Below are 14,218 nucleotides of genomic sequence, written 5' to 3' on the forward strand. Positions count from 1 at the left end.
GTCAGGAGAAAGGCATAAGAAGAATGGAAAAGTGAGAGGGCAGAGGTAGAATTTTGTGAAAGGCACAGAACAGAAAATTTTGTACTTGATCCCGGAGGCAGTAAGGAATCACAGGAGTTTATTTAGTTGACATAATTGGACCTGTGCTATAGGAAAATCACTTTGGAGGCTGAATGGGGAATGGATTGAAGTGAGGGAAAAGAAGGCAGGCAGACTCACCAGCAAGTTGTTGCAATAGGCCAGACATGATGAGGGCCAGAGGTGATGAGGGCCTGCATCAAAATGGTGGTAGTGTTAAAAAGAGGAGGTATATATGAGTGATGTTGCAAAGGTGACATCAATAAACCTTAGCAATAGATTGAATATGGGTGATATTGGGGGAGATAAAGTGAGAAACATTGACAAGTCCAAGATGACTCCTAGGTTACGAGCCTGAGAGACTGGTGAGGATAGTGTTATCCTCAATAGTAATAGGGAAGTTAGGAGTGGGAGAGTATTTAGGAGGAAAAAAATGAGTTCTGAATATGTTGAAGTTGAGATATCTACGGAACATTTGGTTCAATATATTCAAGAGACAGTGGATATGTATAACAATAGTTCAGTGTGAGGTTATATGTGTGTGTGTATTTGTGCATACACACATATACATACTTGGTAATCATCTGCATAGAAATGATAGTTGAGTTAATGGGAGCTGACATTATCAAGTGAGATAATATAAAGAGAAAAGAGGACTCAGGCCAGAGCCTTGGGAGACACCCAAGGTTAATAGGTATGACATGGGTGAAGCACAAGTGAAGGGAACTAAGAAGTGGTCAGGAAGATGGGGAGAGAACAGAGAAAATTGGAGAAGAGAGAGTATCCAGAAAGAGAAGGTCATCAACAATATTGATAACTGAACAATGCTCTTGGAGATATAGGCCATTAAAGGAGTTTTTAACCTCCTTAAATAAACTATCCTTCAATCCATTTACATAGGGGTATTATAACATTTTGCCAAATGATCTGCTGAAATTCAAGTTTAAGCTGGATTTCCTTGATCTACTAGGCCAATAATCCTCCTGGGGAAAAAAAAAATGTGGTAGCCTGGCAGGACTCCATCATGGCTCCACCTTGGTTTACAGAGATCATCGTATCCTACACCACCCCATTAATTATCTCTTTATAATTTTGCCAGGAATACCCATCACACTGATCAGGTAAAGAATTCCCCTTTTTCCTCCCCTCTCTCCTCCCTTTTAAAAACCAGGGAACCTGTTCTGTTTCAATCTCACATTGTCTGATTCAATAAAGATCAAGGTGGCTCAAAAATCTCATTGCCTAGGTTTACATGTTATAATTTGTCTAGGTCAGATGACCTGAGCTCATTTAGGACAGCTAGAGGCACAGTGGTTAGTGCTGATCTAAGAGTCAGTAAGATTCCAGTTCAAATCCAGTCTTAGACATATACTTGCTGTGTAACTTTGGGCAACTCACTTTAAAAAGATCCTGACTGTGGTACTCGTCTTATACCAGAGGCTCATGCTAGGAGTTAGCTCTCCTGGCATTATTCTCCTTAGACACTGGTATTTCTTGTGTGTCTATATTCAATAGCAGTTCTGTCTTCCATCTTTTGTCTTTTCCCTTTAACATCAGAACTAGTGAAAAAGCTTCCTTAAGCCAGAGGGGTCTTTCAACACTTCCTCTTCCTTTTCTTAATCAGAATTTTGTTGAATGCTTGGAATTCCCTTTTTGAATTCCTCAGATCATTGGATTCCACTTCTTCAGGGGAACCCTAGTTCATATTAATCTTTCCTTTATGCTGAATTTCAATAGCACTCCAGGCTTAAGGATGCTTGCTTAGATTCCTCTAGTTTCTGAAAGCTTTCAGTCACTTGAAGATTGGTACTGTCTACTGCAGGGCTAAATTTATAGTAAATACTCAATAAATACTTGTTGGGTTAATGAATGAATCAAAAAAAGAATGAATGAATCATTTAATACATAGTTTATTGTTTCTACTACTACTACTAACTAATCATCTGTCCCTTTCAAGTTTTGTGCTAAGCTTAGGAAACAAAGAAAGGCCAAAGGGAGCCCCTACTCTCAAGGGGCTTTTCAGGCTGAAGGGAGAAAACATTCAAACAACTATGAACAAACCAGATATATGCAAATAGGACAAAGTAGGGGAGTCCCAGAGGAAAGATACTATGATTAGGGGATCAAGAAAGACTTCTTCAAACAGATGGGACTTTGGCTGAAACTTGAAGAAAGCCAGAAAAGCCAGGAGGTAGAGATGAGAAAGGGAGATCATTTCTCAAGAAAGCCAGAGAAGTCAGAAGACAGAGATGAGGAAGACAGATGTTTCTGGCAAGTAGGGGATAAACTATGAAAATGTTCTGATGAATTCTGGAGATAAGAGGTCCAGCTGCTAGAATAACAAGGAGGTAGGGGAAAGAAAGGGAGCATTGGGTTATAGAAAAGGACTTGTTGCTGGAGCAAGCTGAAGACCTGGGTGTGAATCTTATTTCTGATATTTGCTTACTCTGTGACCTTGGGCAAATTACTTAACTTTGGTAAGCCTCAATTTCCATTTAAACAAACTAGGGAATATGACCCTAATAAAAGTACCCACTTCATCTCCTCTCAGGGTTCCAAAGATCAAATGATATGGTATGTACAAAAAGCACTTTTGTGAAATGCTAAATTAAAGTCATTTCTTAGATCCACAAAAAATGTTTATATATATATATGTTCTAGGAGCATAGGCAAAATTTATAATTTATTTGTAAGAATACACTCTCCTGTACATACCCTCTGAGCCAGCAATACAGCTACTGGGCCTGTTCCTGAAGAGATTATAAAAAAAGATAAAAATTCTACATGTACAAAAATATTCATAGCAATTCTTTTTGTAGTGGCAAAGAATTGGAAATTGAGAAGATGTCCATCCTGGGGAATGACTGAACAAATTGTAAGTTGTGGTATATATAAATATGTGTGTGTGTGTGTGTGTGTGATGGGACACTATTGTTATATAAGAAATCATGAGGGATGGGATTTCAGAAAAACTTAGAAAACTTCGATGAATTAATGCAGTGTCAAATGAGCAAAACCACAAGAACAATATACACACTAACAGCAACATGGGGGGATGATCAGACACGATGGACTTGCTCATTTCAGCACGACAATAAGCAAAGATAGTTTTAAGTCTTGTGATGGGGGCTGCACTGGCCCTGGAGTCAGGAGGACCCGAGTTCAAATTCGACCTCAGACACTTGATCATTACCTAGCTGTGTGGCCTTGGGCAAGCCACTTAACCCCATTTGCCACGTAAAAAAAAAGTCTTATGATGGAAAATACTATCCATATCCAGAGATGGAAGAGTGGAGTTTAAATGAAGATGAAAACTAATTATGTTCAATTTTTTTTTTTAGTTTTTGCAAGGCAAACGGGGTTAAGTGGCTTGCCCAAGGCCACACAGCTAGGGAATGATTAAATGTCTGAGGGCGGATTTGAACTCGGGTCCTCCTGACTCCAGGACTTGTGCTCTATCCACTGCACCACCTAGTCACCCCTATCTTCAGTTTTTAAAAGTTGTCCAATGTGTTGTTATTTTCTCCCCTCTATAATGGTTTCTTCTGTTTGGATTGGATTTTTTTCTCACAACAAGATCCACATGAATCTAAAAAAATGGAAAGGACTGAGGAAGAAATCTCTGAAGACGATGCAGACTGAGTAGTGCTCAGCTTGAGACAGCTCAGTCATCCCTGGAAGCTCTCTAAGCAAACCCCAAGCTGGCATCCACATTCTGGAAGATCACCCCCCCCCTCCAGTTTTTGTGGCATCGGACCACCTGGCTGCAGGGCTCGGTAGTCCAAGCCTGCCCTGCTCCAGTCAGCCGGGAGATCCAGGGTGCCGAGCTTTCACTGTTAGCGCGTTCATGCCAAGGGTCGGCCCCTCCGTGCGCGCTGCCCCCGAGGGCTGGGCCTCGGGGTTCTGGCCCTGTGCCCAGCTTGGGGGCGCTGGGTGTGCTCCGGCCCCAGCAGACACACACGGGGGAGCAGGGTCTGCGGTTTCTCCGCAGCCGGGCTCCCAGACCACACTAGGGCCCGGGGGGCGCGGAGCGGAGGCGCAGGGAGCCCCCGCGGCCCCGGCGCAGGTGGGGGGAGGGGGCAGGATGGAGCCCGGCGGAAGCCGGGAGCCGGAGGAGGGTCCTGGGCCCGCGGAGCCCCGGGCTGCCCATAGGCGCCGCAGCCCGGCGCTGACATCAGCGCTCCTCCCTCGCCTCCCAGTACCCTCAGCTCCGGCCGGACCCTCCCTCCTTCCCACCACGTGTCCCTTCCTCCCTCCCTCTCTCCCGGAGGGGACGCGAGGACGGCGGGGAGGGAGAGGATCGGCGGGACCGGCGGCCGAGGAGGCTGGCGCCCTGAGCCCCGGCCCGGCGCTCCGGACACCGCCCCGCGCCGCCCGCGCCCCGGCCCCGGCCTCCGGCGGTGAGTGGGAGCGGCCCCCGGGCAGCGCGGACAGCTCCGGGCAGGGAGGGGCGTGCACCGAGGGCTCCTCCTCCCCACCCCCACCGCGATCCCGGGGGGAGGGCGGGGAGGGGCGGGGGCCGGGCTGGGGGGGCGCAGCGGCTCCGGGCCGCAGCCCGAGCCGCCGCCTTTGTTGCGGCCTTGACCGCCCGCAGCCGCGCCCGCGGCCGCCGCAGCCCCCCGGGTCGCAGGTGCATGGCGGGCCGAGGTCGGGGCATGAGCGCAGGGAGGAGGCCGGCGGGGCCATGGGGGAGCCGGACCCGGGCCCGCGGCCGCAGGACTGGGGAGGAAGGGGACAAGATGGCTGGAGAGCTCCGGGCGGGCGCGGTAAGAGCCGGCGTGTGGGCCCCGGGCCCCGGAGAGGCCCCCCCCCGGGCCGCCCGGCCCCTCCCACCACCCCCAGCCGGCCCTGGGCCCCGCTGCACGGCCTCGGCTTTCCTGCCATTTCCGTGAAACAGCCCCAGAACAAGTTGCTTTCTCCTTTGCTCTTCCCGGACGCCCCCTTTCCCCTTGCAACAATCCTGGCAGTAAGCTCCAGACAGGCCGTAAGGTGGGCACGTCCCCGTCCTTGGTAATCTCTTTCGATCCTCGCCACCACCTCCCCGGTAGGTAGGTAGGTACCGTTGTTCTCATTTTATAAACGAAGGAGGTCGAGAGTCTTGGCCAGAATGTCTGAGGTAGGATTTGAACTCGGGCCTTGAGTCCAGTGGGAATCCCCGAATTCAGCCACTTCAAACTCGGACTGCAGCTTTCAGAAGAGCATGTTCCCCATGACTTGAGACTTTGGGGACCTCTGCAGCAGGCCAGTGAAAACAGGAGGCTAGAGAGGACATTTTCCCTCAATTTACCCTATAAGTCTGTTAACCTAAAAGTAAGAACCTGAAATACAGGGGTAAAATAACAGCACCACTAATAACACTAGATTTGACGTGGAAATTTTATTCTTTGGGATTTACCAAACCCTCCGGTAGGTCACGGAGACCATCTCAAAACGGATCTCCCCGAGCTGAAGGAGATGGGGGCGGGGGAATAGACTGTGCACCACCGGAGTAGACATAACCTTAAACCCGCCTGGAGACCGCTCCAATATCTGCTATCTGAGGGATGTGACATTATTATTATTATTTGAGTGTAAGTGCCAGGAGGGCAAGGTGAGGACTTGTTTTTCAAGTCTAAAGGAGGACTGAATTGTTTCTCGGATTTGGTGGGCAGGACCAGAGCTTCCTTTCAAATTGTAAAGGATTTGGCTCTTTCCCGGATTAAAGAGGGCAAGACTCATCTTTTCAAAGTCGAAGGAGGACACATTCCATTCCTCACAATAGCTAAGAAACATCAACCTTTGACCAGGAATAGTTATAAAAACTTATAGTATTATTATACTTTCACATGCCTTTCAGTTGTGAGGTCTGGTTTAGAGAAAGCAGATTTTCCAGCCCCCTCTGAATAAACTGAGTTTATTATGGGAAAACCCTTGGTATGATAGAAAGATTTGCTGGCAGGGGATCTTAATTGGAATTCCTCGTTCTGCCATTTACAGACTTGTATGACCTTGAATAATTATTTCAAATTTCTGAGCCTCAACATCTTCATCTGTAAAATGGGAGTTGAACTAAGGTGATGGCCCACTCGAGTCTATGAGCCTATGATTCTTTGACTCCATCCTCACCCTACTCCTCATAAAATTGAATGGTATTCTAAGCCCCTTTCACACCAGAGTCTTGGTTCTCTTAAAAGTGGGTGATTTGGAATCAGAAGACCTGGGTTTGAATCTCAAACTTAATCATTGTGTAACCAATACCAAATCATTGAATTTGTTCCAACCTCAAGCCCTCAGTAAAATCACAGGGTTTGGGCCCTTGCCACTCTGAGTCCTTTGAACCTATCTCCTCTTGCTTGAAGCTTCTGTACCTGGTTCACAGGAGTTGGTGTACTATTGAATCAGCCCTCCTGTCCCAGGCCTCAGAATGGAACTCTCTTTGGTGGACAGCTCACGCTGAAATTGAGCACAGCCCTGGATCTTTCTGAAATGAATCTTCTTCCTAGACATGGACTCCACCACCTTTCCTCTCCCTTTTCCTCTGAAAGAAGAGGAAGAAGAAGAAGAAATTCAGACCAAGGAAATAGAGGATGGATCCATGGATATGCAGAGAGTGAGGATCTGTGCAGAAGGTGGTTGGGTGAGTAATAAAATCATGGAGGCCATTCACTAGGGGAATTACATTTGGTTTGAAAACAAAATTTATCAGCACTGGCCCTGGAGTCAGGAGGACCTGAGTTCAAATGCGGCCTCAGACACTTAATAATTACCTAGCTGTGTGGCCTTGGGCAAGCCACTTAACCCCATTACCTTGCAAAAAAAACTAAAAAAAAAAGAAATAAGACTTATTTTGGCTATTAACCATATTTAGTGAGAAAATAATAGTCTGGTATGCATATATTTCCCCCAAAATTATGTATACCACCCCCCAAAAAAAAGAATTATTGGGTTTTTCCCATCATAATTGCTTCCCATGTCATTTTTGAAAGCAATAATATTGCAGTTTTTTAAAACAGCTCTGTATTTGTGGAGGATCTCCCCTCCTACAAAATATTTGTTCTGTTTGTGATTGGGGCTGACTAAAGCAATTCTTTGGAATTTCTATGTGTACTGCAGAATGTATTCTGTTTGTGTGCCATACCAACATTCTTAAGAGAAAGTCCTCTGATTCTATTTCCATGGCAGTTATTTTCTTTAAGTTTGTAGAGGAAACTGAATATACATTTGTGATAAAGTGATTTCTGTAGTTACCTTGTAACTGTAGTTACCTAGTAACTACCTTCTGTAGTTATCTTTGTCTGTTTTCCTATATTATAGCCAACACACCAGCAATCCATTTGTTGAATGGTAATTTTTCTGATCAGGTGCTAGTGACTTGATATGAGTAGTCATTCATCACCAAGTATCTAGTAAACTCTTCCTATGTCCTAAGGCCTCAAGTCATATGGAGATAAGACCTAAAGGAGTTTATATTGGGAAGAGCTGATCATCCGGTAAAAAATATCAGTGTTCCTTGGACATTGCCCTGCAGTGAATAGTCCATTATAGCCTATGTAAAATAATAGGTTATTGTTTTAAATTGGGATACTCTTCCCCCAAAAGTTCATTCATCCCTTGACTCCCTTTAAGTGAGCCACAAGGGGACCAAGTGTGCAGATATTATAAATAGATAGGGCTGGCCTGATGAGTAAGAGGTATGAGATGATTTAAAAGGTACCATCTGGTATTCCCCCCACCTGCCTAAAGCAATAATTTCTAATGAAAGATTAACATTTATCATTCATTAGTTGGGCAAAAGCACCAAATATCACTGTCAAAATTCAAATAGATGATTTGGAAGACTGAACCCATTTAAATCATAAAACCCCATTAATATCTTGGTGTAGATTAATTTGTTAGATTCATGTCAGAGAACCAGACCTGAGGGAATAGGTGCAAAAGATGGAGGAGAAGGATGGGGAATGTGTAGCTATTGGCTGTTTGAATGATGTGGAGAGACCTGAGCAGTGGAGCAGAGAAACTGGCCAGTCTCAGTTTCTCACATATAAAATGAGTAGATTGGACTAGATGACTTCTGCGTTCTCTTTCTGCTCTCAGTCTATGATTCTTTTTGACTCTGGGCAGCCAGAGAACAGCAGGAATAATGTTCCTGGACCTAGAAGAGTGGAGTTGAGAGGTAGCAAGGGGCAAATCTGAGAGGAGATAAGAAAAGGGAAGCCTAAAAGGATTTTGAAATCTTCATCTCATCCAGAGAAGCATGTTCCTGCTCTTCTCATCCTTCACGATTCTTGGTTTAATTAAATTTCCCTTTAAAAGACATTAATGCCTTCATATGTAGTGTCTTTTCTCCAAAGCCCTTATGTTTGGGATGGGTGGGGAGGTTTTAGAGGCATTCCTTCTAGTTCCTGTTATTGTTGGCTTTTTAGAACACCTTTTTTTATTGACTGAACAAAAGAGCTTCATTTCAAATTGATCTGGATGTGGGAAGGGGCTTGGTGGGGCAGCTTTGTGGTATCTGCTTTGGACCATGAGGCTCTTGTTCAGTTCTCACTAAATTTGAAATGTTGTGAGTTGACAAGCATCCTATTTGAGTAAGAGAGACTATAAAAACAACCTGGGGTATTGGAATCAAATAAAACTAGAATTATATTCATATTGCATGTAGTGAATGATTTAATGTCTTTATTGTTTCGTGCCTTGAAGATCAGATATAAATAATAAAATAGTTTATGGAAGTGACAATAATTGTTATTGTTTACATACTTAAACGTTTTTACTGATTTCTCAAGTTCCTTGTTATCTAGAATCAGCAACAATGCCATTTTTCCTGGTTCCATTTGCATTTCAGTTTAATACTCTCTCTCCGCCTACACACACAGGTGGGTGTAGGTGTACATCATAAGCTCATGTTCTTTCTGACCTTCTGAAATTAAAAAACAAAGATACAATATTCATCTCACCAGGAGATCTAAATCTTTGTTCTTTCTTTTCCTCCACCCACCAACATTGGTCTGAAGTAGCCTTTGCTTGCCTTGATCTTTCTGCTCTGACTTCTCCATCCTTCCTTCTAACGTAAGGAGTAGGGATCCCTAAGCAGGAAACCTATTGGTTCCCTGTCCCCAGCTCTTGCTAAGAACTGACCAAAAGGGACCTGAAAACATCTCTGCTTGGTCCTCTCCTATTCAACATTTTTTTTAAATCAATGATTTGAATACAGGGGTAGCTATCATGCTTAACAGCTTTGCAGGTGATGCAAGGCTGGGGGGATTGGATAAAAGTCAAGGTACAAAAAGACAGTTTGGTAGTGTAGAGTAAATAAATATCCATTTAAATCTAAGAGGAAGAACTTAAATAGAAAGAAATGTAAAGTTATAAACATGAGTTCTAAAAAATCAGCTTTAAAAAAAGTGTCCCAAAAATCTTAGTGTGGTTTTTAAATTATCATTCATTAGTTGGGTAAAAGCATTAAGGTCCCCTATCAAAATACAAATAGATTCTTTGGAAGGCTTGACACATTTAAATAATAAAACCTCATTAAAGTTTAAAACTGCCCTAAGACTTTTGGGATGTCTTGTAAAAAAGAAGATATGACTGCAGGCAATAGGTCATCTAAAAAAAAAGGTGATGTTTTAGGGAACTGAAAGGTTAGTTTGAGTCAATGAGTTAGCACCCAAAAAGCTAAGTTATAAGGAGTTGATGGTCCTACTGTATGAATCATATATATACCATGGTCCAATCATATCTGCAAGATTGTGTTAAGGGTAGGACATCTCATTTAAAAAAGGAGCATCAATAAGATTGGGAGTATCCAAAGGAGGGCATCGAAGATGTTACCTCAATTGAGTTCATGCCATAGCAATATAACTGAAGGTTCAGGGGAAGTATGATCTGGAAAAAAGAAGACTTAGGGTAGGAAGGGGCATAGTCACTGTCTTCAAGATTGTCATTTAGAAGATTGCTTCAGTTTGGCCCAAGAGGACAAAATGGTGGAAAGTGCAGACAGATATTAGCTGTCAGGCAGGACCACCCACGGATTAAAGTTTACCTTAAATTGACTCACATTTGAAGTCTTCAAAAACAAAGGATGAATTATTTAATTTTGTCAAATATATATATATTGTAGAGTAGATTCTTTTTTTCTTTAGGTATAAATTGGTTCAAAAGGCTGCTGGTTTCCCTTCTAACTTGGGTCTGTGCTTCTTTGAACTTGAAATGAAGAGGTTCAAGTAAACAGTGAGAGTGGATTTTAGGTTCCCAGCATCAGGAAGTCTTGTAGTGATGGAAGAAAGACAGATTAGAGGGACTAGATCCAGAAAAAAAAAAGGAGGGTGGGAAGGGGAGACAGACCAGCAGCAAGCAGACCACTAGGTTGGCCCCAAAGAAGAGATGAAATGAGACCTGCCTTACCCCTCTTGGCAGAGATGGATTGTAGATGGGTAAAAGTGCATATAATAATTTTCCATTTGTCATTCAGTTTAACTGAAACATTTTCTTTTCTTGTTTTTTTTATAAGGTTTGGTCCTCTGTGAGATGAAGTGGAGAGAGATAGGTTATAAGAGATAAAATCGAAAGATTAATTATTTCTGAAAATTAATAAAAGACTGCATACATATAAGATATTATTAGAAAATGCTTAAAATGCTAAAGAGCTGATTGATTAGAAATCAGATAGCTAACTTAATAATGATTAGATAAGCTTTTTGGGTGGGGAGAGAAAGACAGACACCATCTATAGCTATATATTTGAAATGGACCAAAAAGGTGAGAAGGAGGGAACATAGGAGTTAAAGAAACTTCTGTGACTTAGAATTGATGACCCTTTTTTACCTTTGGCTATATTGGACATCATATCTAGCCTGTGGACTTGGGCTGCTTGAAGGGAATATTGCTTTGGAATTTGCTTCTGAGCTGCTGAACTATCTTCCTTTTGAACACCATGTGAATTGTTTTAAAACCCTCAGATCTGTTGTAAGAAAGGGAACAGATGACAACTGTACCAGCTTCCAGTCTTCACATCTTCAGTACTTTAAGTTTCATTCAGTCTAGCAATTATTAAGCACCTGTTCCTTGTATAATTATACTTGTATTAGATACTGTGCTCTGGCATTTACTATTGGTATGACCTTGGACAAATCAACTAACCTCTCTGCAACTCAATTTCTGAACCTCCATAAGATCGTAAATTCCTTGGGCAGCTAGATGGCACAAAGCAGTGGCACTGAAGTCAGAATGATCTGAATTCAAATCCAGCCTCAAATACTAACTCTGTGACCTTGGGCAAGTCACTTAACCCTTGTTGCCTAACTTGCCTGGGCAACTAAACCCAAATGGCTCTGGAGGAGAAAGTCATAGCATTGCACCCCTTTACTCAGATCCAACTCACTTGCTTGTTATGGCATCACCTTTCTGATATCATTGTCTTCTTCCAGAATAAAGGATAAACATCATCATCAAGCTCCTTGAGGGCAAGGGCTGTCTGTTGCCTCTTTTTGTTTAAAAATGTTTATTGTTTGATTGATTTGGGTGGGAGGGTAGAATACATAGTCTCTATGGTTCCATGTAGCTCAGGATCTGCGATCCTCTGACCCTATACTAGGTCCTGATTTTAAATAAGTATTTTATTTGTTTTTCAGTTACATTCAATGGAACCTTCTACCAACTTTTTTTTTGGTGAGATTTTGAGTTTTACAGTGTTTCTCCCTTCCCTCCCCCCTCCTTTCTATGGAAGGCAATCTGATTTAGGCATCTTTCCATTATTATGGGTGTGGTGTAGCTGTTCTAGGTACTGATAGGGCCTTTTAAGGATGCCAACAGCAGCCCATAGGTCCTGGTCTCCAGACTGTAGATGGGCCTGGCAGCATACAATTAGAGCTACCTTTTTAGGAAAGAAGCAGTAGGGAGACTCAGGAAGGAAAAGAAGAAAAGACCCAATTGTATAATATGAGGGAAGTTGGGGAAGAAGAGGCAGATGTCCAAATGCCTACCCAGGTAGTTGGGAAGGGGAGACAGACCAGCAGCAAGCAGACCACTAGGTTGGCCCCAAAGAAGAGATGAAATGAGACCTGCCTTACCCTTCTTGGCAGAGATGGATTGTAGATGGATCAAAGTACATATAATAACTTTCCATTTGTCATTCAGTTTAACTGAAGCATTTTCTTTTCTTGTTTTTTTGTTATAAGGTTTGGTCCTCTGTGAGAGATGAAATGGAGAGAGGTTATAAGAGATATAAAATCAAAAGATTAATTATTTCTGAAAATTAATATAAGACTATATACATACATAAGATATTCTTAGAGAAAATGCTTAAAATGCTAAAGAGCTGATTCATTGATTAGAAATCTGCTACCCAGTCACTAAGAGCACATGGGATATCTCTTCTCAAGCCACATAGGTTCAGTTTCATCACAGGCAGAAATGTCTTATTATAATGCAATTACAGGAGAGAAAGGAGCTACAGTAAAGAAGACAGTTGTTAACTCTATTGATTCAAATGTAGGGGAAGGATAATTAAAGAAATAAATTAAAGGGAGGTCAGGGAGATAGAAGACTTTTTTTAGGAGAGAAGAAGGGAAGTACTGGTCATTTTTCCCTGATTGAGTCATTGACAGTATACTTGGTTCAATTTTCAGGAATATATATATATTTTTAAGTTAAAACAAAAACATTCAATAGAAATGTGACAAAAGCAAAGTATTTAAAGTATGATTTTAATCAAGTTTGCAATTTAAAAGCAGCATCAATATATAATAAACGCCATTCTCTAAGTCAGGGATCTCAGGGGTTGGGTCCTGCCTTTGACACAGTGTGCTTCTCTCAGTTCCTCAGCAAGAGTTTAAATTATAAATTGCCTACAAAGGTATAAAGCTGAAATTCTCTAGACCAATAAAATCACAAGTTTAGAAAAATAAAATAATAAACATTCAAACACTGATACAGCAAAAGGGTCACCTTATCTAATCTTTATGTCTGTACCTGAATTTGTGGGGAAGTGGGGAGGCAATCCTTATAAAACATGTATATAGCCAAGTAAAACAAATTCCTATATTGGACATAGCCAAAAATGTGTGTCTCATTCCTCTGCCAGGAAGTGAATAGGATTCTTCATCAGCCATTTTTCTGGAATCACAGTGGCTCATTGCATTGATCAGTGTTCTTCAGTTTTTCAGAGTTGATTATTGTTTTTATTGTGTTATTATAGTATAATTATTCTCCTGATTTGATTCATTTCTGCATCGGTTCATATATGTCTTCTCAGGTTTCTCTTAAACTATGTTTTCTTTAATTCTTATCTAAAAAATATGGATAACAGTAGTATCTATCCCTGGATTGTTGTGAGGACCAGAAAAGTTAATATTCATAAAGTTCTGCCTAGCACAGGTTCTGGCAGGGAGAAGGTGCTATAAAAATGTTAACTATTGTTATTGTCATTATTACAGCACAATATACGGGATATTGTTCACCATTCCAATTGATATGCACCCCCCAGTCTCCAGTTACTTGACACACAAAGATTTTTGTGTATATTGACCCTTTTTCTATTTCTTTGATCTCTTTGGGGGTCAGATTTGCTAGTGAAATCTCTGGATTAAAGAGATATCCCCATTAGTAACATTAGTTAGTAACTTTGTGGGCATAGGTCCAAATTGTTTTCCAGAATAGATGGGCCAATTCACAGCCCCCCCCAATAGTATATCAATGTGCCTATTTTCCTTCAACCCCTCCAACATTTTGTTATGTGTGAGTCATAGTTTGTCTAAAATGCTTTTCTCTAATTATTTGTGCTTTGGAGCATTTTTTCTGTGGCTATTAATAGCTTAAATTTCTTCCCTAGAAGACTCCTTGTTCATAACCTTTAAATATTTACGAATTGAGGAATAATAAATGCTTTATTTATTAAGGACCTGCTTACCAGACAGGATTGGCTTGAACTGGGTGATCACTTGCGGTAGGAAAAAATAATATCCTCAAGTGGTCAGCCACCTGGTAATGAACGTCAGCATTTGGCTAGGCTGTTTGTCTTAACAACAGACACAATGCCGTTCAGGCCTGTTCTTGAATTCTTTCAAATTCAGTATCATGCCAGAGCTTGTACTCCACTTAAAATTCAAGGTCACCTCCAGACCATGATGAGGCATCAAAAGAGGACTTGACTGTAGCAGCATAA

At 42.1% G+C, this 14,218-nt stretch overlaps 1 protein-coding gene across 4 annotated transcripts in view; it reads left to right on the forward strand.

Annotated features, from left to right (window-relative positions):
* The first annotated feature begins 4,344 nt into the window (after positions 1–4,344).
* Positions 4,345–14,218, forward strand: part of POGK (pogo transposable element derived with KRAB domain) — a 34,868-nt gene continuing 24,994 nt past the window's right edge. The window contains exons 1-2 of one of the 4 annotated variants that reach the window (XM_074221889.1): positions 4,345–4,478; positions 6,561–6,694. In XM_074221889.1, coding sequence (XP_074077990.1) covers positions 6,563–6,694 — 132 coding nt within the window. In that variant the 5' untranslated portion in view covers positions 4,345–4,478; positions 6,561–6,562. Of the gene's footprint in view, positions 4,479–4,765; positions 4,845–4,929; positions 5,123–6,560; positions 6,695–14,218 lie in introns of those variants that run through there. The other 3 variants (XM_074221890.1, XM_074221892.1, XM_074221891.1) reach the window with 3 other exon arrangements.

The sequence above is a fragment of the Macrotis lagotis genome, chromosome 2 (genome assembly GCF_037893015.1).
Source record: "Macrotis lagotis isolate mMagLag1 chromosome 2, bilby.v1.9.chrom.fasta, whole genome shotgun sequence".
Classification (NCBI taxonomy): Eukaryota; Metazoa; Chordata; class Mammalia; order Peramelemorphia; family Peramelidae; genus Macrotis; species Macrotis lagotis.